The sequence below is a fragment of the Phasianus colchicus genome, chromosome 3 (assembly GCF_987193195.1).
Source record: "Phasianus colchicus chromosome 3, bPhaCol1.hap1.1, whole genome shotgun sequence".
Classification (NCBI taxonomy): Eukaryota; Metazoa; Chordata; class Aves; order Galliformes; family Phasianidae; genus Phasianus; species Phasianus colchicus.
Window position 1 is genome coordinate 93961657 of NC_143438.1, and position 27301 is coordinate 93988957.

The 27301-nt window shown below is 49.1% G+C and overlaps 3 protein-coding genes across 12 annotated transcripts; 1 reads left to right on the plus strand and 2 right to left on the minus strand.

Annotated features, from left to right (window-relative positions):
- Positions 1 to 75: 75 nt before the first annotated feature.
- Positions 76 to 5511, minus strand: NAPRT (nicotinate phosphoribosyltransferase). 4 transcript variants are annotated; one of them, XM_090138098.1, is made up of 13 exons: positions 5282 to 5511; positions 4071 to 4198; positions 3906 to 3988; positions 3576 to 3661; positions 3348 to 3463; positions 2945 to 3141; positions 2721 to 2861; positions 2444 to 2528; positions 2117 to 2197; positions 1705 to 1807; positions 1445 to 1602; positions 762 to 869; positions 76 to 646 (listed from the first exon to the last, which is right to left on the minus strand). In XM_090138098.1, the coding sequence occupies exons 1-13, from the start codon at positions 5505 to 5507 to the stop codon at positions 587 to 589; spliced, it is 1572 nt and encodes a 523-aa protein (XP_089994224.1). In that variant the 5' UTR covers positions 5508 to 5511; the 3' UTR covers positions 76 to 586. The 4 variants fall into 4 exon arrangements, with proteins under 4 accessions (XP_089994224.1, XP_089994225.1, XP_089994223.1 ...); XM_090138099.1 differs by having other exon boundaries at positions 2945 to 3138; positions 5282 to 5510; XM_090138097.1 differs by having other exon boundaries at positions 3531 to 3661; positions 5282 to 5510.
- A 1424-nt stretch (positions 5512 to 6935) lies between these two features.
- EEF1D (eukaryotic translation elongation factor 1 delta) lies at positions 6936 to 19116 on the minus strand. Of its 6 annotated transcripts, none has more exons than XM_090138094.1 (9): positions 17951 to 19116; positions 16332 to 16458; positions 14619 to 14690; positions 10348 to 10410; positions 9176 to 9266; positions 8956 to 9056; positions 7982 to 8230; positions 7451 to 7645; positions 6936 to 7022 (listed from the first exon to the last, which is right to left on the minus strand). In XM_090138094.1, the coding sequence occupies exons 1-9, from the start codon at positions 19114 to 19116 to the stop codon at positions 6984 to 6986; spliced, it is 2103 nt and encodes a 700-aa protein (XP_089994220.1). In that variant the 3' UTR covers positions 6936 to 6983. The 6 variants fall into 6 exon arrangements, with proteins under 6 accessions (XP_089994220.1, XP_089994219.1, XP_089994222.1 ...); XM_090138093.1 differs by having other exon boundaries at positions 10348 to 10413; XM_090138096.1 differs by lacking the exon at positions 14619 to 14690.
- Positions 19117 to 24090: 4974 nt separating this feature from the next.
- TIGD5 (tigger transposable element derived 5) lies at positions 24091 to 27261 on the plus strand. Of its 2 annotated transcripts, XM_090138092.1 has the most exons (2): positions 24091 to 24875; positions 25086 to 27261. In XM_090138092.1, the coding sequence occupies exons 1-2, from the start codon at positions 24240 to 24242 to the stop codon at positions 26451 to 26453; spliced, it is 2004 nt and encodes a 667-aa protein (XP_089994218.1). In that variant the 5' UTR covers positions 24091 to 24239; the 3' UTR covers positions 26454 to 27261. The 2 variants fall into 2 exon arrangements, with proteins under 2 accessions (XP_089994218.1, XP_031447170.2); XM_031591310.2 differs by having other exon boundaries at positions 24093 to 27261.
- The last annotated feature ends 40 nt before the right edge of the window (positions 27262 to 27301 follow it).

Sequence of the window (27301 nt, forward strand, 5' to 3'; positions counted from 1 at the left end):
CAAAGCTCAGCAAAAAGGATTTAAAAATTCTCTCTATTGCAAACCTGAACAGGATTAGAGAAGAACACACACAACTCAGAAAGGCACATGATTTATTCTTTGACATTTTTATCCATTCCATGAAATGTTTCTGAGTAGTATTTGATTTAAAACTTCCACTCATTGCTGCTGGCCCATGGGCACTCCCAATAACATTCCAAAGGCTTTGGTGCTAGAATTAGGTGTAGGATGCCACAAAATGGGGACGTGGGCTGCTGCTGAGTGTTGGTGAAGGATGACATCAGTCCTGTCATCACCGAAGGCAAAGGGCTGGCAGGGCCACCGAGGTCAGCAAGGAAGAAAATGCGTTGCTCCCACAGCAACACAGTAGACATGGCTGGACATGGCTCCCTTGTCACCTCCCAGCTCTGTCTGCCCCATTCTTTTGTCCACAGCTTTGCAGTGAGGCAACTCTTGCAGTTCCTGCACAGTTCTCGGAGCAGCACCGCAGAGCAGCAGAACCATTAGAACCATTCCAATTAATCACCTGGTCTTCCAAAGAGCAGAAGTGCTGGTCTCAGTGCTGGAGGGTAATTTGGGGTACACGTCATTGGCTAGCGTGCTGCAGCTCTGCAAGGAGGAGATGCAGCTTCTCTGTCACTGCCACCTGGAGAAGGAGCAAAAGTGGACAGTGTATGTGGCTCCATGGGGTCACTGTAGGTCTGTGGGGGCAGGAGGATTGGGATGAGACCAGGATCGTGCCTGTAAGGGGGAAAACATACCAGGTAGGGCTGGGGGTCATGGAGCTGGCGGTGCACGGGGCTGAGCAGGTTGAGGGATGCTTGTGCATGGCTCCGTACCTCCTGCAAGCTGGGCAGCTCCTCACACGCCTGTGGGATGGAGACATCACAGCATCCATACACAGTGCCAACACCCCAAGATTGGATAGCACAGAGATGTGGGACAGTGAGATGGTGGCTGTGGTGGCACCACCACCTCAGCTTTTCTAATATCACAGGGACAGGGACATCTCAAACTCTGGTGACTGATTCAGCAAGAGGCTACCATTCTGCCTAGGCTTTCGCTCAACGAGGGAAGGTTGGTGATGGATGACATCAGTCATTAACAGTGTCATTCACATTAACAGTGAAAACACTGCCAGGCTGTCCCTATATAGGACATTTGCTCAGTGGAGCAGCTGAATGAAGGAAAGTTTCTTGCATGCAGAATATCTTGGGCTTTGTGCTGCAAAACTCCCATGGGACAGACCAAGAAAATCCACCTTCATAAGACAAAATTTCATCCCTCTGCTGGCAAACGGGGTTTCCCATGGAGGTATCCCATGCCCAGGGGCACTGTGCCTTGCCAGCATTGCTGAGGGAGTCCTCTCACAGACCCACCACCACCACCCTAAGCACCCCTTGACCCAAGCCCATCATGGGGAGAGAGGAAAGCCGCCTCTGACCTGTCCATCTCTCAAGTACATGCGATGGAGGGGCTCCACAGCACTCGGCCTGACCTTGGTGGCCTCTCCTCTCCTCCCCAAGATGTGGACCACAAACTCCTGCCCCACACTAGGTGAGGGCTCATTCTCCAGTGCCATGAGGTCCATGAAGGGATGACCTGTAGGGATGAAAGGTCAGGTGCCAGCAGGTGACACTAGTGACAGGATTACGGAGCAAGAAGAAGAGCAGGCCAATGAGGTAGGAGCTCAGTGGAGCTCACCAGCAGCATCGTAGAGCCGATATATTGCCTTAATCCCTGGGATAGTCATCTTCTCTTCCTCCTCTGTGAACTTCAGGCACGGGGAGCCATTAACCTCCACCAGCTGTGGAAAAGGAAGTGATGGGGATGTACACCTTATTTTTTCACATAAACACCATCCCCGGAGGTTTGCAAGAAAAGGGTAGATGTGGCATTTAGGGACATGGTTAGTGGACAAGGTGGTGATGGTTCAACAGCTGAACTTGATCTTAGAGGTCTTTCCCAATCTTCTATGACTCTATTCCAGCTCACACTGGTGCCGGAGACTGTGCAGAGCTCTGGTCTGATGCAAAATAACTGAGTAAATCATTAAAAAAAACCCCACAACCTCAAATCATCCCCAAGCCAAGTGGGGCAGAGCTGCCGCTCCTACCTTGTAAACACAGCCCAGCGACGGCTGCAGGGGACACGTCACCAGGTTTGTCCCCACGCCAACCATGTCAATCTCACTCCCCTGGTGTAACAGAGAAGACAATGACCATCAACAGCTGCTGCTTTTTTTTTCTTAAGCTCACACTAAAACCAGAGCCACAGGGCAGGTCAGGAGCTGCTCTGTCCCAAAGTGTCTCCTGGTCTCCATCTGTCCATCCTGCCAACTCATTCCAGGTGGAAACTCTTTTCTGTTCCCACTCAGGAAAGGCTGAGTCACAGGAAAGTGACTGTCACATTTGTCCCTCCAAAGCTCCAGCCCCAACCTCACCTCTCGGATGAAGTCCTCCAGGCTCCGTTCGCTGATGTCGTTGCTCACGGCTATGGGGATGCTCCCAAACCAGGGCACCTGGAAGCTGGAAAGGAAGGAAAAGAGCAGGAGAAAGAGCAGGAAGGCAGTCTCAGGTTTTGGGGCTCTGAGAGCCAACGAACACCCCATAGGGCAGCGAGGGCTCCCACTCTAACAGCCACAGAGGCAGGACACGCAAAGGTGTGGGTACCAGGGGCGGAGAAGCAGGGGATGCTCTCCAGATGTCTGCAGGACTCACTGAGCACTGCAGGCTCGGAGCACTCTCCGGGTCTCCTTGGACTGCTGGATGAGGTCCCCGCTATCCAGGCGCACCCCAATGGCGCGGTACCCTAACTGGTGTAGAGCCAATGCTACAGCACAGAAATTGGGCAGACCGCTCCTGACAGGGGAAGGGAAAAGAATTAGTGTTCGTGTCCTGCATCAAGTGACAATGAAAGATGGGGACACAGCAAAAAAGGCCACCTCATGACACAGTAGGTGTCCAGCAGCCCCTGGAAGTCCTGTGGAAAGGCGATGGCATAGGACACGAAGGCAGCCAGCTCACCACGGTTGGGTTTGTCACTGGGGGTGCCCAGCAGCTCACACACCCGCTGCAGCCATGACTCAGCCAGGGATGGGAGATCCATGGGCTCCCCACCTGCCAGCGGTGACAGGACCTGCTTGGGGACATCAGTGATAGCACTGAATCAATCACATTGGCTTCAGTGGGTGAAATGAATTCCACTGGGGGTCTCATGCACCCCATATCATGTACATCCCCTTTTCCTTCCAGCAACTATGCGAATGTCTAAGTCATATCTAGGATGTCCCATCCCCATAGTCATATCAGGGGTGTCTTATCCCTGTCCCATCTGCCAGCACTCACCCTGGGCTGCACCTCTTCCATTGACCTGAAGGACATGATGTAGGAATGGGCGACGGTGCCGCGAACTGGGATGCCATAGAGCTTCCCTGCCAGGACGTTGCTGGTGTAGTCAAAGCCTGGAAGGAGGGATGAGGGGTAACAATATGACCACAACACAGCATGGATATGTGGGGCAGCACTCACCTCCAATATAGGAATATTTGGAGGCAGAAAGTCCGCCATCCGGACCTTGGGCGCGACGTAGACCCAACTCCATCAGCTTCATCTCTGGGCCAGCAAGAAGGCGGAAGCGAGCGGCGTTGGTGGCCACCAGGCTGGAAGGGCCAAATCACACCAAGTCATGTTGGCAACAAATGGGACCATCATTTGCTTGGGGACCACCACAACTCAGTCACAGTCAAGATGCAGGGCCAACAGTTGGTACAGCATTGGGAATGATAAAGGGGTGGCATGGTTTGCTTTGCGAACAATTCCACTTGGACACAGGGACAACAGCTGGTCCAGTAGAGATGGACACATTGCCCTGTAGAACCCCAAAAAGGTTGTAGGGTTCCCTACCTGGCGTAGCTGACCAAGCACAGCAAGGTGGTCTCCAGCAGTTGCACCACCAGCAGCGGTCCCTTCACCTGTAGGAGCGGGACCTGCAGGGACAGCACGGTGACATTCCCCACAGCCACACACACCAGAGATGGGGACATGGGGACGCTTGGCCATGTGTCGCACCCTGGAGAAGACAACGGAGCCTTCAGGCACAGACGTGACGGTCACCTCAGAGGCGTCCACGGTGCTGAGATAATCAAAGAAAGCATCCTCCGTCGTGCTGGGCAGCACCGAGCGCAAGTAGGCGATGTCTGCAGGGATGTCAGCTCGTGTCCCCGTCCCTTGTAAGGCATCATCCCTCCAAGGGACTCCCCCAGGCCCCCAAGCTCCTCTGGGGGAACCCCACGTGCCACCAAGGGGTCTCCTGGTCCCTCTGAGGAACGTCCCTTTCTCCATCAGATCCCTCTAAGGGACATTTCCATGTCCCCTACATCCCTTTAAGGACTCAGTTCTCCTTCAGAGAGGTCCCTGTGTCCCACAAATCTTCCTGAGGAATGTCCTTGTCCTTCTAAGAGATGCCCCGATGACCCATCTGAGGACTCAGATCCCTCTGATGGCACATCTCTGTCTCCCCACCCCAGGCTCCCATCCATAAGGATCTTCTGAGGGACATCCTCATGCCCCATCGATCCTCCCTGAGGGATGTCCCCACATCATCCAGTTCCCTTTGATGACTCAGATCCCGCTGAGGAGTCCCCTGTCTCTCTAAGGGACATTCCCATGTCCCCATGATCCCTCTGAGGAGTCCAGACCTTCTGAGGGGTGTCCCCGTGCCCCCTCCAAATCCCTCTGAGAAGCTCCCTGTCCCTCTAAGGGACATAACAGCGTCACCACCCCAAACCCCTGACTCTCAAGCCTCTTTGAGACACACCCCTGTTCCCCCCCCATTTTCCTTTGAGAGATGTCCCCGTGTCCCCTGGGTCCTACTGAAGCCTAAAGGGATGCCCCCGTGTCACCTAGATCCCTTTAGGGACTCTGGTGTCCCTCTGAGGAATGTCCCTGTCCCTCGAGTCCCCCCAAAGGGCTGCCCACAGGTCTCTCTGTTGAGTCCCCCGTCCCTCTGAGGGATGTCCCCACGTCCCATCTGAAGACTCAGATCCATCTGAGAGGTGTCCCCGCTCCCTTTGAGGAACCCCCCGTCCTTCTAAGGGCCGTCCTTACGCCCCCAGATCCCTCCAAAGCACATCCTTGTCCCTCCGACGGATCTCCCCGTGTCCTAACGACGAGTCTCCAGGGATGTCCCCTTCCCCAATCCAAGTCCCACTGACGAGCCCCCCCCAAAGGGATGTCCCCGTGTCCGTCCGTCCATCCATCCCCAACCCCCAACGACCCACCCGCAGCCGAGAAGCGAAGAGCCCCGAGGCTGCGCAGAGCTTGACCCAGCCCCGCTCCCACAGCGAAAGCGGCACCGAAAGGTTCCCGACGGAAGAAGAGTTCGGCGGCCGCGGGGTCCCGGTGCCTCCCCGTCCGCCACAACGCGTACGCCATCGTCAGGTGGTACAGATCCGCCAGAGGAGCCATCGGGGAAGAATCGGGGCGGGGAAGAAAGCGGGGCAGCATGGGAGCAAGGCGGGGATGCGGGGACGTGGGGACACCTGGTGGGCGGACGGGGTATGCGGTGGCACGGAGCCTTTGGTTGGGGATGGAGGACACTTCAGAGGCTCGGAGGGGGGATATTTGGGGATAAGGGAGCAATTGGTGGCGTAGTGGGGACGTGATGGATAGTGTGTGTGGGGGGAAGGGAGTTTGGGGATGGGGGATATAGGGGACACTTGGTGTGGCTTGGGAGGGGACGTGGAGGGTGCTTGGTGGGGGACAGGAAACACTTGGGGCTGGGGAAACAGGGACACGGCCCTCAGTGTGGGCATGGAGAGGTACAGGAGGCATTTTGTGGCTTGGGGGGACAGGTGGTGGCAGACAGGATGCACCTGCTGACACTTGGTGGCTTGGAAGGAGACACTGGAGCATTTGGAGAGGACTTGATGGCATGGGGGCACAGGAACATGGGGAAATGTGGGCAGGAGAGCACTTTGTGGCTTAGGGGGCACAGGGACATAGTGGTGGGCACAGGGTGGCTTTGCATAACAGAGAATGAAAGGGAAATACTACTCCTACTTTTATAAAAGGGAGAAACTACAGTGAACTACAGGCTGTGGAGCTTCACTTCTGTGCCTGGGAAGATCATGGAGCAGATACTCCTTGAAGCCATGTTAAAGCAAATACAAGATAAAGGGATGATCTGAGACAGTCAGCATAGCTTCACCAAAGGCAGATCTTGCCTGACCAACCTGGTGGCCTTCTCCCATAGAGTGACAGCTTTGGAGGAGGGGGGAAGGGCTATGGATGTCATTTAAGTACAGAAAGGACGTGGAGTTCTCGAAGCAGGTCCAGAGGAGGTCCACTAAGATGATCAGAGGGTTGGAGCACCTCTCCTGGGAGGAAAGGTTGAGGGAACTGGGATTGTTTAGCTTGTGGAGAAGAGAAGGTTCCAGGCCTTTACAATATTTAAGGAGGTGGCACAAGGCAGTGGGGATATGGGACACAGTAGCAGACAGGGCACGTTGGCACAAAGGGCATGGAAGGATGTAGGAGACAGTGGATGGCACCACGTGGATGACCAGGGACAGCAGGATGTGAGAGAATGTCACAGGGCACTGCAGTGCCAGTTCTCCTAGCTGGGTGGAGTTGTCACTGCTGCAGCTCCATCTGTGTGGCAGCTGGACCTTGGACTCTGGCACTGTGACACCCCACAAGACTCACCTCTTCCTTCCATAGGCCAGACTAAGCACAGGCCTGGTTCCTCACAAAGCAAAGGACCTGCAGAAGTGACTTGCTAAGGGTATCACAAGCAGCAACCTGGATATACAGGTATCCTCTTGTCAAGGTCTTCCCTTTTATCAAGAGAACAAAACAGGGGAAATACCCTGACATCTTACAACATAGCACCCTGGGGAAGTCGCACTTAACAGAGAAAACCATCATCCAATCTGCACTCCTTGATCTTTTATTACAGTATCAGAGACGATAGGTTTGCTTCTAGATCTTGTTGAAAGCAGCAATGTCAACACTTTGCACCTGCAACACAACAAGAGCAGCAACAAGAGGTCACCAAGGTGTTTTCAGAAAGAAAGCTGGGGGGGAGGGAGGGGAATTCTTCACAGCATGCACTAATTCTGCTCAAATTAGACTGAGCATTGCACAGCTCTGAGGCCAGCTCACCAGCTGTGCTGATAACTGCCCTCAAGGGACATAACAGGACACTGGTGTGTTAGCTACTGCATCAATTTTTGGGTAGCTCTTTCAGGTCACCCTTTCTACCCTCCCATTTCCATGGCAGTGGAGGCAGAATGGGGATGGAGGCACCTCCAGCCTTAACCACCAAGGTTAAAACTCATGCATTCCCACACTGGTGCTACCCAGGTTGAGCATAAAAGCAGGAGTTGCTCCAAGTGGGCTGGATGAGGAGCAGAAAGACTGCAAAATGGCTCAAGAAAAGTACTTACATAGTCCTCAAACTTGGTGATCTCCTCCTCCAGGATGTCTGTCCCGACTTTGTCATCCTCCACTACACACTGGATTTGAAGTTTCTTAATGCCATAACCTACTGGGACCAGCTTAGATGCTCCCCACACAAGCCCATCCATTTGGACAGACCGCACACACTCCTCCATCTTCGCCATGTCAGTCTCATCATCCCACTGCAAGGGCAGGGAGAAGGAATTAAATGTTTTCCTTGAGGTCACATAAGAATGACAAAAATCACAGAACCGTAGGAGTTGGAGGAGACTTCCTGAGATCACCACGTGCAATCCCACTGCTAATGGATTCTTCCTCCACACCCATCAGATATGAGGGGATTTTTCTTACATCAACACATCTGCTTTGTGTTGTTCCAAAGGCTGCATATCCCATCTGCAATATCCCACCTCAACTCTGAATCCTTGTTTGGAAACATGCAGGTCAAACCTTCAACTCAGATGCACAAATGATGATTTGCAGCCTCACTCAGGAGCTCTCCCACTTCACCTACTCACCGGTTTCACGTCCAGAAGGATGGAAGATTTGGCAATAAGACCTGGTTTCTTGGCCTTCTTTTCTGCATACTGACGCAGTCTCTCCTCCCGCACTTTGGCAGCTTCTTGATCTTCCTCTTCATCATCACTGCCAAAAAGGTTGATGTCATCATCATCATCTTCCTCTGCAGCAGCTGGCTCAGCCTTCTTCGCAGGTGAAGCAGATGGCAGCTCTACTTTCTTGGAGGGAACACCGAATGGTTCCACTTTCTTCATGAGGGTGATGTGCATTCAAGTTTGCAGTAAGGAAAATGGAGAGAAGAGTTCACATTGCTACAGACAGTAAACACAGCCCATAAGGTGTGAAGAATTAGTCAACATCCATCAACATAGGACATTGGCCAGAAGGACCTTTGAATTTGTCCACCATAGCCATACTGCAATTCACAGAGTAAACCAAGTCAAAAGCTGATCCTTCCCCTAAGGGCTCAGTGGTTGAGAATATCTAGAACATGAGCAGAAGAGCAGCTGAGAACTTGGTCTTACAGAACAGCCTTGCTGTATGCTCCAACGCCATAATTTATCTAGAGACCATGCACTGCTCTGAAGATCCTTGGAGCTGAACAGCTTGCCATCTTCCACTCAAACACACCATTTTCCCAGGATGCTGCACATCTACAAATTTACGAGCAAATTCCTACCAAAGGATTTACTGAAATTTATTTTCTCTCTCAACAAGAAAAGCAGCACACAGCTCCTAATTTAAGGCACTAGCAACTGAACACCTTCCTCAAGCATGAGCTTCTTTGTTTGTCTTCAGGTATAATTTTTTTTTTCTGCACAAACTGGTTTGGGAAAGATAAGGCAGTTGCCAAAACAGATGGAAAAGCTGCACCAACCTCATCCTAACTGTATCTCCATTCTCAGCACCCAGACAAACCTTAGAAGCAACCTGTCACTTTGTGACAATAAAGCAACACTTTGCTGGGACTCACCTGGGTTGGTGGAACAGGTGAGGGTTGATGGGAGGTAGATTTTTCCAGAGCATTTAGGCGACTTTCCAGCTTGAAGATGGCCTTCTGGAGATCTGCAACAACTGCAAGAAGAGGGTGGTGTGGGGGAAGAAACTTAGCTTGTAGATTGTGCATTAGCTCTAAAGTTAAGTCAAGCTACCCCAACCAGACTGCTTGTATGATAGAAAGCTCTTCTACTTACCATTGTGAAGGTTTTGATTTTCTACCTCCAGGTGAGAGATTCTGGAAAGAAGTTCATTTTGGTCACCAGGCCCAGAACTCGTGCTTGCACTCTGCAACAAGGAAAATGGAAATGAAACAAATCTGTTCACCTATTCCCAAGCTCAGTGGTTCAGTGAAACAAAGCAGTCAAACATTTGGGGGGAAAAAAAATAATTAAGAACTAAGCTAAAAACATGGACATGAAAGCTTCAAAGAAAATATGCTAGCTCTACATAATGAAGCATGAAACATCAACAAGTTTCATCTGACAATGATGAGCAAAGGATGAAGTCATTCCTTGCAGTCTCAGACCGTCACTAAACAACACAAAACGTTATGAAAGCTACTACACTAATTCTCATCTATGGGGCAGCTGTCTCCTCTTACAGATGAGCTGAGGCACAGAGCACAGAAATGACCTGCTAACATCACACAAAGTCCCTGTGAAAGCTGCAAAGAGATCACAGCATTTCTACACTCCCACCCTTCCCTGATCCAGCTTTCAGTTCCTCTCAAAGCAACTTAAATTTACTTGAACACACCTGAGGGAGAAATTATGCTGATTCAGCTTTAAAAGTATTTGGTTTAAGAGCAAAAAGGACTTATCTGTAACTTTAGATCATCTCAAAAAAAAAAAATACAGTCATTCATGCTTCAAGTGCCTTCTATAACTAAATACAATAGTGAAAATTTATGTTCATCCAAGTGCACTCTGCATATAATAATGCTGTTTTCAGTCACAGCTGACAATCAGTCACTTAAGATGAAGAGAGAGGAATATGGGGAAATGGAAAGCAGGTCTGGGAGATGCAGAGCCCCGGGAGAGCAGGGCTCTCTTATGGCACATACAGAGCAGTGGGAGATGCTCTGACATTCCTGCTCAGAGACCTTTTCCCACCTACCCCAAAGGGACAGAGACCAGAGGTCAAAACCACCATGAAATCCATCATTGCAGGCAATAAATGCTCAGGAATGGAAGTGCAGATCTGCAGTTCCTAAATGCTGTGCTAATAAGACCCTGTTGGGTGAGCTTCAGCCATACGCCAAAGCATAAATGCTCCTCATTGAAATGAACCAGAAGTTGGCCCATGTCTGCACTGCAGCCTCTTCCTGCATCACACAACCAGCTCCATTCATGCTGAGAGGACTTACAGTTGAGCGGCCTGACTGCCTCTTTTGACGGGCAGGAGCTTCTTTACTACGTGGAACTGTCTTCTGCTGGAAAGGGCAAAAAGTTTGGGGGATGTTTGGTTCAACAAAGAAAATGGAAAAGCGTTTCACTCATGCTGGAGGAGTGCAAGAAGCAGATCCACATGCTGGCAAAGTGGTCAAACAACGAGTCAGCATCAAACCAACTCCACACCAAACAAAGCCTGCATTAAAACAGCCATCTAGGAGCTCTGCTCTTTGTGCTACACACCTCAGTGCCTGCAGGAAGTCACACAGCAAAGTGGCAGAGCTAAAGAGTACAGCCTTTGTCATTTCCCCACCTGTGAGGTCACAGATGCATGCAATACTGCAGCACACACCGTGGCCTCAGCTAACTCTGCCCATGCATGGTGTAATACCCTACAGGCAGAAACACAGTGCAAAGCTACAAGACTCCAAGCAGGTCTCCAATGACCGCTGATGACCTTATTTTAGAGAGGAGAAAGGCAACACAACACCATTCCACACCCAACAACTCAATGGTGTTGGTTTCCACCCCTGCACTACTAGCTACAGTGGGATCATCACATCAGATGAATGATAGATTTATGCACCAAAGGCAAAAATTAAATTGCAAGTGGGCTCATAATCTGACCTCTTCCTGTTTTAAATATATCATCCACAGTGCAACTTAACGCAAGGGCCAAGGTCTAAACTAATTCAATGAGAAGACTGAAATCCGGCAGGAATCACACCCATCCCCACCCGAAAAAAAGCACCTTTACTCATGATCAACACACATACAGGAGCTGCCATCTGCAAGGAGAGCTGCAGCAGAACTTTCACCCCCCTGACAGCAGCCTATTGATTCAGCACAGCAATGCAGCTTTTGGCAGTTTGAAGCTCTCATCACATTTCTGAGACAAACACTGCAGCGTTTAAGTGGGCTCTGTGCTTACCAAGAAAGGATGGAGTAAGCAGTAAGACAAGAGGGCTTTGAAACCAGACTGTGTGACAACTCTGAGCCAAGATCCCAATTCTGAGAGGTGGTCATGCCCTACTTAAATAAGCTAGGGAAATCATCCCACAGGAATCTGTGGGCTTCCCTGTGAGCTGAGGATATCAAGGACTCTAAAACAAACCTTAAGAACCAGAGACAAGAACAGTAATGAAGAAGAAAAGCTGGCAAAGGTTACACTTCTTCATTATCAGCTGAAAGACAAATTTATGTCTGGACTTTAACAGCTCAGAGCTCTTTCTTTGCTAACAGACACGGATGGAAAGCTGGCGCTTCCCTCCAAGAAGGATTTGGAGGTATCAGACCTCTCCCTTCATGCATAAACCAGTTGCAAAGCACAGCATGGAGCTTCTACCAACTGTGTTCCAGACTGGATAACTCGTAGGCTCTCCAGTTTGTTCCTAAAACACTCATTGCTTCATACAAAAAAAAAAAGAAAACCTATTGCTTGCATGCAGAGGTCAGCCTGCCTGAGCTTAGGAAATACAGAAGGTTTGGCCACATATCAAACTGAAAAAAAGATCATGTTTAATAACTAGAAGATGCTTTCACCTGCATAAGGCCAGCAGGATGAATCTTGGTTAGATTCTGAACATGGCCTCAGAGCACTTATGCAATATCAGATGCGTGTGCACAGCTTTGAAACAAACCCAGGAACTGCACAAATACAGGGGGCTTTGTAAAGGAACAAACTGGGGCACAGCAGAAAGAATTTCAGAATCCCACACCAGCACCCATTAATGACAGCCCCATGAGAGGGTTTAGGAAGTGGGAGCTCAGCCACCAGTTCTGCTGGACTTGCTGATGATGCTGGACAAGTCATTCCTTTCCGTGCCTCGGGACCCCATCTGTAAGATCTCACCACCATCAGCTGCAGCACATGTTGAAAACATGGCCTGGGAAAGCATTAGTGATGTAGCAGATGTCAGCTGGAGTGATTGCTGAAAGCAGGGATGACCATGCAAAGCAGGGTAAAAGGTATGTGCAAACAAATGTTTCTGGCATCAATTTTCCTTCAGGAGGTACAAAAGCAGTACCCAAACCCTTCCACACAACTCCATCACAAGCTGCAGAACTGAATTTCAGGCCTGCTCTATGGAATGCCCTGTCCAGGATTAAAAAATAATCCTTCAGAAACAAAAGCTGATGGTTCTGGCTCATTTCTCAACTGCTCAGTCCTTCTCACCCAACACATAGAAGCAGAAGACCCAACTGTGGTTACTGCTGTATGTCCCAGGGCCAGGATATGGCCATGTGTTGAAAAACCTAAGAAACAGGGTCTATGAGATGGTCAAAATAAGAGACAATTTGTAAAACAGGATCAAGGAGGAGACCACTGCCATATGCTTGGCTTTTCCAAGAAACTGAATACTCTGGGAACAGATTGGGGGACACAGTGCTTTCCCTAATGCACATATGTAGAACAATGCTTTTCCTTCAAGCCTGGAAAATTCAAACCTGCTTTTTGCAACAACCCAGATTCCAATTTTGAGATGGTATGGCTCAATCCTGGCCTTAAATCCTCAAACTCACCAAAGTCCTCTTTGCAGGAAACAAAGAACAGTTTTTGATATTCAACACTGAACTCCTGTTGGTGTTTAAAGTACTTTATATTGTCAGCACTGTTCTGGCTTTGGTCTGGTGCTTTGCCAGTTCTCCTAGCCTTCCCTATGACAGGACTTGGCTAACCCAAGCTGACACACACTTCTCACTAAGCAGGAGGCAAAGGCCAGGACAAGCAGCTCCTCAGGCTGAGCTCAGTCTCTGGCAAACCACAGTCCATTCTGTGAGATGAGAACACACCTGCAGGGCAGACCAACAGCACTGCCATTTGATTTGTATTTATGTTTCCTGGCTGCACTCACCACATTCAGGCTCTGGCTCCTGCAGGCTGCAGGTTTTAGAGGAAACTGATGTTAAATCTTGCTTGCTTTAAATCTTAAAACTCTTCATCTGCAAAAGTTTTCCAGCCTTGGTGGAGATGGAAGGGGGATTCACTTCCCCACCTATTTGTCTCACTGAAGTCCAAGCTAAAAGGCTTAGATAGGGGCTGATAATTTCTACTGAATGCCCAAACAGAGTATTATTTTCCCTGCTTCCTGAGTGTTAGTTGAAATACTGATGCTCAAATCAGAAATTAGCATTAAAAAGCTGCTAAGCACTTCCTTCCTCTTTCATAAGATGTCCCAACTTCCCAATGATTCCAATGCTGTGCTCAGAACCACCGAATCCAACCACAGCAAAGCTCACCCTTTACCAGCAGCCCTGCTATCAATACACTCCACTGCTCCTGCATCCAAGTTTCCAGTGTAGCACTTGGATCACTCACACAAGCAGTTGCAGAAGTTGCTTTTGTAATGTCAGCTTCCACAGGAACAGTAAGATCACCATGGGAAAAGCAATTAGCCTAACTCCTTTGTATTCACCCTAAATACACAGCCTCTTACTGCTCGTGTAAAGGAGGAGCACGAAATATTCCCCTTGAAAAGTACTCCACCCCCTCTTAGATTTAGAAATAACTCCCAAGAGGGAGTTATGAGGCCAAATCAATACAGATAAAGAATGGATATCCTCAGATGGAAGATATGCTCAAGTATGCAGAGGTCAGAAATCAAGACACATTATATTCTACATTTCCTGACTTTTTCTCTTTGCCCATAAAACCAAATCACTTTCAATTTGAGCTACTAGCTTTTTGCTGAAAGCATTAATTACAACAGTGCTGCCTGTTACGTCCTATCAGCACAAAAACACCTCCAGAAATGCATTACTCTGAACATTTACGGGATGGTCCAGGTCGAATTCCCAAGATGCAGCAGATGGAAGACACCATTTTTTTGCACATACCCTAAACTGAAAGCAAAACAGGAAAGAGAAGGTGGCAGCTCAGTGTACCCCGAGAGATCGATCCTGCTGGCAGCTCAGTGCTTTGCTGCCCAGCAAGGCTGTTTTAGCAGTGAAATGTTAAGTGTTGCGGGAGCAAACTCGAAAACCCATCAGGAGAAAAAGTAAAGAAATGCAGCTGAAGAATTTTTATTCCAAATGCAGTTAGTTTTAAGGTCACTTCAAGGCTGGTAGCAACGGTGCTCCTGGTAAGATTGTGCTATGCTGGTGATACACAGCGCTGCACACCTTACACATCTCCCCTGACTTAAAACTAAGAAGCCACACCATCTACGAAGTGTTCACAGCAGAGTTCTGCACCACAGCTAAAAATGGTTGCAGGTAGCCAGCTGGTGAGAGCTCGGGTACTCACTCCGGCCAGCGATTTCTGGATATTCTCCCTGGCTCTGGCAATGTCGCGGAGGATCGTGCTGGCTCCGTTCTCCTGCAAACAGTGCAGAAAGAACCAAGATTTTCTTTTAAAAAGAAAATAGGAAACATGGGAAATTGGTCAGGGAGGTTTAAGAACAACAACAACAAAAAAAAGGTAAATATAGGGGAGGGTTCCTTCTAATGATTCAGAATGTGTTACTGAATTAGCTGCAAGGATTGGTTCTTAATCAAGCAGCACACATCAGACACCGGTCACAAGAGACCATGTGTTCAGAGATCACCCAATTCAGGGCTTTCCAATTTCTGTTCTTACCCTGCACAGTTTGCAGGCAGAGGGCTGAGTCACCTCTCTGCTCCTTAGAGACCTACCATTAGGCAAGTCCATTTTTCTTTTTCTTCTTCTTTAATATTACCTGTCACTTCTTGCCTAAATGCAATGACAACTCCAACTAAAGCCTTTTATCCAGGCAAGGTAAATCCCAAGGTACAGCCACACACAGTAGCTTTTTCCCCTTATTTTCCTGCTGACTTGATGGGGAAGATTCCCCTCCTAGTACATAAACACATTTTCCATGATCCACTGACTCCTCACCTCTTCCAGACTCTAAGCCCACGAGCAAGATTTGTGATATGAAACTGCCCCAAAGCCTCTGTTATACAGCTCAGACATGCACCAGCCTGAATTCAGGTGGATAACCACTTGGAGGCTGCAAACAGGTTTAAACAACCACTGATCTTTATCCTTAGCATAAAAGTAGATGCAAGAACACCACAACATCTCCATCAGAGCCTTCACATCATCTCTTGGAGCCCAAATCTCCTTATGTGGCACAAAATAAACTGTTCTCTTCCTACTTCCCCCCTATCCCCAAGATCTCGTTAATGTTTGCTTCAGATGGTTACCTACAACTTTTAATTTTTATGCAAGTATCCCCAATGCTGTGCCACCACTATCCTAGCACAGGCAGCAGGAACAGACAGAGCATGCCTAGAAGTTACTACTGAAGCAAGAAGCTTCCCCTAGAACTCCTGCAGGACAGCCACGTGAATCACTAAGCAGCTTTCCACATCACCAACTAAGTGCATAAGCAGTTATCAGCTTTTTTTACATTGCAAGAAGAGGTTATAGAAGCTCTGTGCTTTAAAAGGCAATAGTTTGGGACTTAGAATTGTGTGAACTATTTTCATTCAGGTGTGTGTTGCAGCAGCACCATGCTTCCATTCCACCTGCTCCCCCCACCTCAGTGCTGTGATGCAGTTTTCCTGCACCATAAGATGCAGTATTGCAGGAGGTACAAAGAGAAGAATGTAATCCCTGGTCAATTTGGAGACATGGCACCTTCACAGAATCATAAAGGTTGGCACAGACCTCTGAGATCATTTAATCCAACCTTTCTTTAAACATCAAGCATCATATATACCCAATATAAGCCTTGCCAAGACAAGCTTAGTAGCTCCAAAACCACAGCAAAACAGCACCTTCACAAGGGCACCTTCATCTTCCAGCACACTGCTTGTGCTGGAGAAGTTCTGGTGCACAGACAACAGACAAAGACAAGGTGGGGTGGGCTTAGCAAGCCTCTCACACTTGGAAAAAAAAGCAACATTCAGAGTGAAAACAATGCAGAACACATCCAGGTGGACACAGTGTCCTTCTGCATTAAGGCATCCAGCACATCTGAGAGCACATTACCTGCTGGTGGGAAGAGCTGCCGGCTGGCCCGTTCACCTGCTGCTCATAGTACCTTCTCTCAGCATCATCATACTTAAACTTCTCAAACCAGATCTTCTCATCCACAAGGAATTCAACTGCCATTTTTCTGCAGAGGGAGGAGGAAAAAAAAAAAAAGTGAGTTTCTAGGAGTGTTTCAGGTGAGAATCTTGCAATGGGGTTGCGAGAGCAATGCTGTCTACCCCATAGGGCTGTGAATGTAGCTTTCTGCTGAGCAGATCCCCCTTCTGGTGGGAAGCTTTAAGTAAACAGGATCCTATTAGGAAAGCAGGGTAGGCTAATCAGCCACCCAAGGGCACTGGGAGGGCACAATAAATCAGCTGATCTGTACCACCTTCCAAAGAGCCTCCCAAGGAGGATTTTCTAGATCGTGTTCAACACACAATGAAATCCACCACTAAGAAAGATGCCTTGTGCATGAGACAGATAGGGAATAATGCTCTTAATGCTGAAAGCAAAGACAGGAGAACCAAGCCACAACTCTGTCAGGCAACTCCTGATCTTACAGATCACAAATTTCAGTTTTCCTTTTAACAAAGCTCTGAACTATTGGCTGTCTTAATATATGCTTCCACCCAGCCACTTCACTGCATGCAGAAACCCACCTGCTGCAATGACAAAGCATCACAACAAAGTCACACCATAATCAGGTTCTATCACTCAATACTGAGAAAACAACTCACCCCCCAACCCAATGCATGCCCCAACCCAACACACCTCTTTCTCATCTGCTCTCCAACAAACATTTCCAATGAAGCCAACAGATGAGTGTTTTGGAGAACATTCATCCTCCTCACCCACCCACTCCAAAGACACCAATATGGGTTAACCTGCACTGAAACCATTCCCAGTACTCAGTGCTGCCAGCCCCTTGCTCAAGATGTGAACTAACTAGTTCTGGCCAACTAAAATTGTCCCATACAGAACAGATGTGCTCTGAAGCTTGTCTATAAACACCAATCCGTATCACCTGATATAATCTTCATCTTACAACTTTTCCAACAAATACTAGCTCTGGAATCTCCCTTTTCCCTCTAGAAGTATCAGTCTCTACATTAGCACTGCAAGAGGACATTAAAGCAGCAGCCTTCAGTCAAGCCCCCCGTGTCATTACAGCAAACTTTGGGGTTCAGGCAGTCACATAGAAAAGCACAGATTTAACAGAGAGAGCAAAGCATTGTACTGCATCTTATCCAAGACTTAACAATGGAAGCTTTTATAAATCAGTTCAAGGACAGAAATGCTTATCTACAATTTACAACTACAGAGGTCATCTATAATGAGAAGCTCTTCCTAACCAACCACACCTGGGCATCATGTAGGCTGGAATCCAGCTAGCTTGCAGACCATTGGTTTAATAAATCATTGAGGCAACTCAGTCCTCTCTCTGAAGGGAGTTTCTCTACTCCCCAATCCCACAAACAACCCAAGAGCAGCCTTTCCCTACAGCACAACACACCCTCAAGTCCCATGGATACCAAAGGATGCTCATCTTCTACACACACAGACACACAAATTCCTCCAGCTCAATCCTGACTCAACTTTGCATGTGTGTTACCCCCAGAATAAACTTCTCCTACTTCTTTTCTGGTGCAGGTATACTCGGAGCCTCAGCATCTGGCTGAGATTTCACCACTGTGGGTTGTGGCATCTCCGTTCTCTCTTCTGCTCCTGACATTTTCAGAGCTTCAGCCTCGTAGTAGCGCGACTCAGCGCTGTCGTATGTCATCTTCTTGAGCCACACACGCTCACTGTCCTCATGCAGGAAGAAGGAGGTGGGTGAAGGCTGCTGAGAGCTGCTGATGAGCTCCATGTGTTCAGCACCTGCTTCCTCTCCAACCTTCTGGTGGTTCTCTGAGGCTCGGGGGGAGCCTGGTGGCTGATTATCAAACATGTTCTCATAGAAGCTTTTCTCAGCGCCATCGTAGAGAGGTTTCTCCAACCACACCTCTGACATGAGAGCTTGCAAGCTGGAAGCCTGAGGTTTACCGTTGACTGTGGGCTCTGCAGAGCGAGGCGAGCTGCTAACGAGGGGAGCAGAATTAACAACATCAGGAACTAAGCTGGGTGTAGCAGGCGTAGGCAGCGCTGTCACATAGCCTTCATCCGGCGTTCCCAGCCCGACTTTCCCACCATCTGAGCACACAGAGGGGATGGCGAGGATGTTTGGAGGAACAAAGAACTGAGACTTTTCAAGGAACGCCTTCTCAGCCTTGTCAAAGTCAAACTTGTTGACCCAGATGCCCTGAACGACATGGTGACACGCACTCAGGTTGCCGTGGGAGCAGGATAGGGCTGCTGGAAGCATCCATGGCTTGGGAGCATCTTGGACAGCTTCTGACTCAGGCAGCTCAGTCTCTGCTGCCTCCTGGTATTGACAATCCACTAATCTTTGCCTATACAAGCTCTCAGCGTGATCATACAAAGGCTTGTCAAACCACACACTGTCAGCTAATAAACCACTCAAAACAGAGTCTACCTCGGAGACCATATTTTTAGGTTTGGGGGAGCGTTTCCTCTTCCTTTGTTTCTTGCCATTTTTGCCTCTCTTCAGGTCTCCCTTGAGTTCACCTTCAATGGAATCATCATTGCAGATCCCATTGACAGCCTCCAGCTCCAGGCACTCCTCTGGGACCACGGTGGCCAACATTGCTTCTCTTTCATAATGCAGTCTCTCCGCTTCATCATATTTGTGCTTGTCTACCCACACCTTTTCTATGGGGCAGGGAGGCTTCCTGGTCCTCATCTTCCAAAGAGTGGCAGCATTAAAAGATAAGCACAACAATGTAGTTGCAGCAAGACTCAATCAAGCGAGGGCATGCATTAGATTTTAGTACTTTAAGTTCTACAAGTGCCAAAAGCCATTATTATTCACCTTAAAGAGCCTAAGCATTTAGTTAAATTCCTTTTAATTACAAATTGTAGCTCAAGGAGATCAAACTGCCTTCATTTTTTCCATGATAGTAGGTTAGCCCTCAATCACCCATTAGGTATGATCAAGCAGGCATTGATTTGGGAAGATATGCTTAGAAAAATAAAGAAGGATGCTCTAAGTCTCAAGTATCCTTAGAGGTCATTGCTTACACTCATTTGTGTTCTGCTCCTGAAAAGCCAGGAGAGGGAGCTGATAGCACAATTTTGGTTCAGAATCCTCAGGTGCCAGCAATGAAAAGCAACCAAGAGCTGGAGATTGTGAACTAAGCTTACCCAAAAAATCTACTAAAGCAAAGGTGTTTTCTTCCCCAACATAATTTACTAGGGGAAAAAATAAGCAGTTTAAAACAGCCAAGCACTGCAGTGTTCTACTTAAATCTCCCTTAAAAGAATCTTTACACGAGCTCCAATTAGCCAGGACTTGCAGTTAAAGCATAAAGGCAAAACATTTGTTTTTTTCCTATTGCTTAGATCAATAAGGACTCCTAAACAGAACATCAGGGTTCTGCATTTGTCTGTCATACTGTTTGGCTACAGAGCCACATTCATTCAAGTCATCCCATGGAAAAAAAAACACAAACTGCAAGTGAATAAAGCCTTCAAGATCCTTTATTGGGAACACCTCAATAACCCAAAGCAGGTGTTATCATAGTCTAAAGCCATAAATTCCCAGTAGAAATCTGAAAGTGGTGCAATAACCTGTCTAGAAATCCACCAGTAAAGCTACAGACCAGTGTCTTCATGCCCCATTTCCCACAAGTGCCAAACCACAGGACAGCTGCAGAGTACTTACTGTTTTAGTTCCTGCGACAGCAATAAGGAAAAATATAAAGTTTAGAGACGTGGCCAAGTTTCAGGGATTCAGCAAGGACACAACCAACAGCCAATTAACTCCCCCCTTCAAACGCACAGCATAGATCATTAAACTTATGGCTGCTTAACTCTCCAGAGCCATGCATCCTTACCAGGACAGCCACTCGGTTATCTTTAATATTAAATAATAAAGGACAAAAACCACATTCACACTGAAGTTGACAAATAAGAATGGGGAAAACATCATTTCTGCTCTGCATTCACCAGTTCTTCCAGCGAAAAGGCAAATATAAAGGCTTTAACTACACAACAATGGTTTTAACTACACAAACCATCGTAGCTGTTGGTGCAGATCTCTGCTTCAGACTATTAATTCCAGATCAGAGCACCTCCAGTTCTCCCATTATACATTATTCTTCAGTTTTGCACAACCTATCCGGTGTCCTGCAAAGCACAATGCTGATGATATTCTTAATACTTATCAGTGCCAAGTAATCAAACGCTCTCAAGTAACTCAGCTCAATGCTCAGCTGTCCCATAAGCTTACAAAACATCTATAAGATAACCTTTTTTTTTTTTTATCTGCTGCTTCAGAGCTTTGGTTCTGGTATTTGTCGTCACAATTCCTGGGTGTTTTAAGCCAGAACAAATCCATGCAGTGCTTCCATTGCTGCAGGTCAATGCCTAAAGTTACTATTGTTCTGTAAATCCAACATAAGCTTGGGACTTAAGCTATTTGGCTGCATTATCCCCTGAAATCTAGCTACTTTTTAAGAACCCCGTAAAACCAAAGCACACCATACATTATCCTACGGTTGCCGCCAAAGGAAAGTTAATTCCATTCTGTTTAGTGGTTGATAGAATCCATTCCTTCTTCTCTGTCCAAGAAAACACTACATTTCTCTTAACTTGAGAGCCTGTAAAATGAATATATCAATCTCCTTCCCCAGAGTCAGGTTATAAAGATGTTAACAGCAGCTTCCCAGATGCAACTTGCATTAGATCTGGCATAAATTTCCTGCACTGGAGCTGAAATGTCATTTAAATCTCAGCTACTGTGCCAGGTTGAACACAGCTCTCCCAGAAATTAAGCCACACTGAGCTATTAAAGTGTTTCCCACAGTCTTGAAAAGTCTCTTTAAATGAGCACAAGCAACAAATCTCACCCAACTCTGACTTCTGGAGGAGGGGAGTGACAGCTGCTTTCTGCAAGTCATAAGCAAGAGAGTAAGATTACAAATGATTCAGTTCCCTGGCAAACAGAGATGGCATTAAAAATGAGTGTCAGGTGGCAGCAGGAGGACAGGGACACAGAGCAGCTTGTTGTAAGATACCACCAGGGACAAAGAGCTGCAGGAGAAACCCCAAGGACTGCACAGGAACACAATGATTTCTGCAAGCCCAAGGAAAAGAAACTGTCTGGTATCGATGTTTTGTTGGTTTAATTCCTTGAATTGACTCTGTCCTGAATCAGAAGAGCAGCACAAAGCAGCAGGAGAGGAACCACATCCATCAGGTCACTGTGCCACATCAAGTAGCTCCATACCAACCTTTATCCAGGAAAACAACAGTTGCACCCAACCTCTACCACCTAAAACTCTTTGCTCTCAGCAACAACACTGCTGACTACCAATGAAAACACAACAGAGAGCATAGGAAATCAGCAGCAAGGAGTGACTGAAATGGTCACCTTCACACAGAACAGCAAATTGAAAGCAAGCAGAATAGGAAAAAAGGCGTACCTGCAAGGTCAGAGAGAAAGAGGGCACACCTGAAAAAGGAGAAAAAAGAATTACAGCCATACAGCCCAGCAAAGGCACATTCTCTTCCATACAGGACATCATTAGAACTGATTCCAAAACACCAGTGATTCAGATGTGAAATAACCAATTTCCATGGATTTTAGTGGGGCAGGAGTGACACACAGCAGCAGCCTCAGCAGCTCGAGTTATCTCTACAATGCTCTGCAAGCCCCAAGAGAGGATGTCAGCAGCTTCAGTCCTGTCTTGCTGCCAAAAACAGAGCTCTGGAATGGGTACCTCCTGAGTCAGCTATCACAGAAAGAAAAGGAAAAGCAGCAATACGGGCATTAAAAACGTCAAAGGGGTTGGGAAAAGCAGCATGGGGAGAGGGTAAAGCAGGATGAGCTGATGCCAGGTGCTGGAAAGGGTGAAGGGACACGCAGGCAGAGCCCAAACACAGCAGTGCTGAATGCAGAGCATGACCCATGCCAAGCTCTGCCCATTAATGGAGAGAGGATGATGTAGGAATTCAGTGCTGCACAACTCCCAGCTCCAAACCAAGCATGGGTAAGGGGAAAGCCCTACGTGGAGCTGGGAGATAAGCCACAGGTAATGGGGTGCTCTTACACCCATCTTCCTACAACCTGAGACCCCACAAACTCCCATTCTTTAAACCTGAGATAAGAGACAAAGACAACATGCAACAAAGGTCTCCCCACATTCTTTTGGGAAAGGAGATGAGGTCTTAGAGATAACCAGAGACATCATGAATGACATAAAACCTCCCCACATCCTCTTTTTTTTGGGAGGGGATGTAAGAATATAAGTGATCTAAAGCCCCCCACAACCCCCTTTTTGGGGGGGTGGGAGGGTATAAGTGACCTAACCCCCCCCCATCCTCCTTTTTGGAGGAATATGGGGTATAAGTGATCTAAAGCCCCCTCCTATCCTCCTTTTTGGGGGTTTGTGAGGGTATAAGTGACCTAAACTCCACTCCTACCCTCCTTCCTTGGGAAATATGGGGTATAAATGAGCTGAACGCCTCTCCCATCCTCCTTTTTGGAGGGATATGGGGCATAAGTGACCAAAAGTCCCCTCCTACCCTCCTTTTTGAGGAAATATAGGGATATCAATGACCAAAAGCCCCCCCCTACCCTCCTTGTTGGGGGATGAGAGGGGATAAATAACAAAAACCCCTTCCTATCCTTTTTGGGAGTGTATGGGGATATAAATGATCTAAAGCCCCCTACAACCTTCTTTTTTGGGGAGATGGGAGGGTATAAGTGACGAAAAGCCCCCTCCTATCCTCCTTCTTCGGGGGTATATGAAGGTATAAATGACAAAAGCCCTCTCCTATCCTCCTTCTTTGCGGGGATATGAAGGTATAAATGACAAAAGCCCTCTCCTATCCTCCTTTTTGGGGATCTATGGGGGTATAAATGTCTTCCCCACTCCCAATCCCTCTTTCCCCCCAAGCTCCAATGAGATGGGAGTCTGAAACCCCCTTTCCTTAAGCCTGGAACAAGGAGAGGGGCCCTAAAAGACAACACACCCTCACGTTCGGCGAACAGAAGGATGTGAACGACCTAAAGCTACTCCTCCATAAGAAGAAAAGCGGCCTCACAGATTTTGGGAGGACACGCTTTACTCCTTCTACCTTCCAGCCCCTAAAGAACAAGCGGGAAGACCTCCCCAGCCCCCATAATCTCACACCCCTCATCCGTCTGAGGGGACGAGGGACGAAGGGACCGCAGGGAGAGCCCTCAAAGATGAGGAAGAAGCCGAACGGGAATCACTCACCAGCAGCTCAGAACCCCCTCACCGCCCCGCTCGGCCTCCGCGGGGCAAAAGGAGAGCAACGCTTCGCGCGCGGGGCATTGTGGGAGCGGAGCGGACCACTCGATGCGGCAGCGCGGGGGGGGGGGGAGAGAGATGGGGATTAAAAAAAAATAACGCGCACTTTTCGCGGTGAGAGAGAATCACGCCTCCTTCGATAGATTGAAGAATCCGCGTGAAGAGCGTGGGGTGGGAGAAGAGAGAGAGGGAAGAGGTGGAAAAAAGAAGGGTGAAAAAGGAGATTTTTCTCCCCCCCCTTGAGCGAAGAGTGGTACATTCCAAACGTATCGGGAGCGTAGAGGGAGAGTCCAACTTCGCGGGAGGGCGGGGGGAGAGCGGAGCGTTCTAAGCGCGGGGAGAGGGGTGCGCGCATGCGCCGTGCGCGTCGCCCCGCCCTTCCCGGCCGCCTCCGGGGGTCGGAGCGGAGACAAAGGGCGGCTCCGCCCCGCCCCGCCCCTCCCCGCTTATAACGCGCACCGCTAAAAAAAAAAAAACACCCCCAAACAACAAAATAATAGTAATACCCGCACCGCATGGCTGCTCCATGGCTGGGGAGGAAGAGGAGGTGGGTGGGGGAGCGGCTGGCATGGCGGGAGGGCGGCAGGGTGGTGGTGGCGGCGGTGGCGGCGGCGGTGGCAACGGCACCTCCAATGGTGGTGGCACTTCCGATGGCAGAGGCACCTTCGGTGGTGGTGGCGGTGGTGGCATCTCCAATGGTGGTGGCATCTCCAATGGTGGTGGTGGCGGTGGCACTTCCAATGGTGGTGGCATCTCCAATGGTGGTGGTGGTCGTGGCACTTTCAATGGTGGTGGCACTTCCAATGGTGGCGGCATCTCCAATGGTGGTGGTGGTGGCACCTCCAATGGTGGTGACACCTCCAATGGTAGCGGTGGTGGCTCCTCCAATGGCAATGGCACCTCCAATGCTGGTGGCATTTCCAATGGTGGTAGCACTTCCAATGCTTGTGTTGGCGGTGACACCTCCAAGGGTGGTGGCATTTCCAATGGTGGTGGCACCTCCAATGGTTGCATTGGTGGTGGAACCTCAGACGGCAGTGGTGGCGGTGGCTGCTCCTCCAACGGTGGTGGCATCTCCAATGGTGGCGGTGTTGGAGTGTCAATGAAGATGGCGTTCCGGCGAGCGTACTCCATCAAGGACAAGCTGCACGCCATTGAGCGGGTAAAGAAAGGAGAACGACAAGCTTCGGTGTGCCGGGCTTTTGGGGTGCCAGGGGGAACCCTACGGGGTTGGCTGAAGGATGAAGCCAAGCTGCGTTGGTTCCTAGAGCAGTTGGGTGGAGAGGTGGGCACCCAACGCAAGAAGATGCGGTTGGCCAATGAAGAGGAGATAGACCGTGCTGTATATGCGTGGTTCCTTGCACTCCGGCAGCATGGTGTGCCACTCTCTGGACCTCTCATCCAAGCACAAGCAGAAGCCTTTGCCCGTCAGATCTATGGCCCCGAGTGTACCTTCAAGGCAAGTCATGGTTGGTTCTGGCGTTGGCAGAAGCGTCATGGCATCTCCAGTCAGCGTATCTACGGTGAAGGAGCTCTACATGCTGAACCTGAACGCACTTCCATTGCCCATCCCAACCTTCCACCAGCACCAGGTTCTGACACTGGAGGTTATGGTGATGAACAGATCTACAATGCCAACGTCACTGGACTCTACTGGAAGCTGCTCCCTGGGCGAACAGCTCCTCGTCAGCGTGTCACCGTCCTCTTGGCTGCCAACTTGACTGGTACCCACAAACTAAAGCCGTTGGTGGTTGGAGGTCTTCGTAATCCCCCCAGCCTCTGTCATCACAACCAGGAGAAATTCCCTGCTGGGTATCGCTACAGCCCCGAAGCCAGGTTGGGGCCGGCCCTTCTCCGGGTTTGGTTTTTTGAGGATTTTGTGCCATGTGTCAAACGCTACCTACGTCGGAGCTGCTTCCAGCAGAAGGCTGTGCTGCTTCTCATGTCCCCACCATCATCTGGGGGTCGTCACGAGGATCTCCCCCAGCTTCAGACTCCTGATGGCTCCATCCGCGCTCTTTTCCTTTCCAAAAGCCCAACTGGGAGCAGTTCCACTGGAGGAGGCAGCCGAATCCCAGCCCCATTGGAACAAGGGGTGGTGTTGGCCTTCAAGCAGCTCTACAAGCGGGAACTGCTGCGCTTGGCCATCAGCGCTGGTGGCCCTGTGGATTTTGCACGTTCCTTCCTCCTCAAGGACATGCTCTATTTGGCTGGCCTCTCTTGGGACCTCATCCCTCCCAATGCCATTGAGAAATGTTGGTTGTTAGGACTGCGTGCGGCCTTCGAGCCCCAACCTGGGGAAGAAGAGCGAGGAGGAGGAGGAGGAGATTGCACAATTGGAGAGGAAGGCAATGGAGATGGCAAAGTTTTCAGTGATTTGACCCAGCTGGCCGCATTGGCCTACAAACGTTTGGCTCCTGAGGAGGTGGCCAACTGGCTGCACTTGGATGATATGGCCCCAGGGACAGGGGAGAATGATGAGGATGAGGATGCCATGGAGGAAGGCCCAGGAGGATGCAAGGAGGAAGAGGAAGGAGCTGGCGGAGGGAGTAATGGGGCTGGAGTAGGGGGATCCCCTTTGATGCCCACGGCCCACGAAGCCATCAGAGGTCTGGAGACAGCATTGCGTTGGTTGGAGGGCCAGGACCCCCGGAGAGTGGGACCACTGAAACTGGTGCAGCTCCGCTCCCTCATCAGCATGGCCCAGAGGTTGCACCATGGCAGCAGCCCCAATCCTTAGGGCAAGGTGGCTGATCACCTATTGGCTACTGAACACCTTGCATCCTTGGGATGCCTATGTGGTTCTTGGGACACCTATGGGGCTGGGAACACCTAGGGATTTTGAGACACTCGTTGAGTTGGGGATGCCCCACTGGGGCTGGGGACATCCTAACTGTCCCATGGGGCTGGGGATCCCCATGAAGCTTGGGACACCCATGGGACACATACTGATTATCCCGTGGGGGCTTGGGATATCCACGGGGTCGGGGACGCCCCGTTTGTCCTATGGGGTTGTCAATGGAGGTCGCAGCAATGGGGACTCAGCAATTTAGGGCTCACGGGACTGTTTTTTTTGATGGTGACACCCTCCATACCTTGCATAACCAAGGGTTGTTCGTTACCCTAAATGTATTTAGGAGGTGCTCTTTTGTAATCCTAAGATGGTCTCTGGGTGATGGGATGGGTACCCTCTGCCAACCCTGCAAGGACATGGAGTCACATTGTGACACTGGGGCAAACTGCTGCATTTCCATTTCCTGGGGTGCTTTCCTAAAAGGGTTGGTGGTACTCTTCCCACTGCCAAAGTGTTTTCCTGCCAAAACAGGGAGATATGAATTAAACAGCTCTTTTCTCAACCTGATTTTGTTAAATTTGAGCTTAATTATTGTAAGAAAGGGGAAAAAAATCACTAGAACTAACGTGTGGGGTGGGTGTTTTTACTTGTTGTCTTTGTCTCCTAACTTCAGAGTTTATGAAGATTAAATGGATTTTTATTCCTGCTCTGAGGTTGTCTTTTGTAAATGATCCCTCAGAGTCACTGCAATGTAGGGTTTGGGTTTGGGGTGGTCCTGTGTGGAACCAGGGGTT

What these genes read in the sequence shown, in the direction of transcription:
- EEF1D (XM_090138093.1), bottom strand. Translation starts at nt 19,116, where the DNA reads ATGAGGACCAGGAAGCCTCCCTGCCCCATAGAAAAGGTGTGGGTAGAC. An exon ending in GCAGCTCTTCCCACCAGCAG is followed by an intron (nt 14,691 to 16,331) that starts GTAATGTGCTCT and finishes CACTGTTTGCAG; the next exon opens with GAGAACGGAGCCAGCACGAT. An exon ending in TCACCAAGTTTGAGGACTAT is followed by an intron (nt 7,023 to 7,450) that starts GTAAGTACTTTT and finishes GTTGTGTTGCAG; the next exon opens with GTGCAAAGTGTTGACATTGC.
- TIGD5 (XM_031591310.2), top strand. Translation starts at nt 24,240, where the DNA reads ATGGCTGGGGAGGAAGAGGAGGTGGGTGGGGGAGCGGCTGGCATGGCG.
- NAPRT (XM_090138097.1), bottom strand. Translation starts at nt 5,507, where the DNA reads ATGCTGCCCCGCTTTCTTCCCCGCCCCGATTCTTCCCCGATGGCTCCT. An exon ending in GCTCCGTTGTCTTCTCCAGG is followed by an intron (nt 3,989 to 4,070) that starts GTGCGACACATG and finishes CTGTCCCTGCAG; the next exon opens with GTCCCGCTCCTACAGGTGAA. An exon ending in CTCCGAGCCTGCAGTGCTCA is followed by an intron (nt 2,529 to 2,720) that starts GTGAGTCCTGCA and finishes CTTCCTTTCCAG; the next exon opens with CTTCCAGGTGCCCTGGTTTG.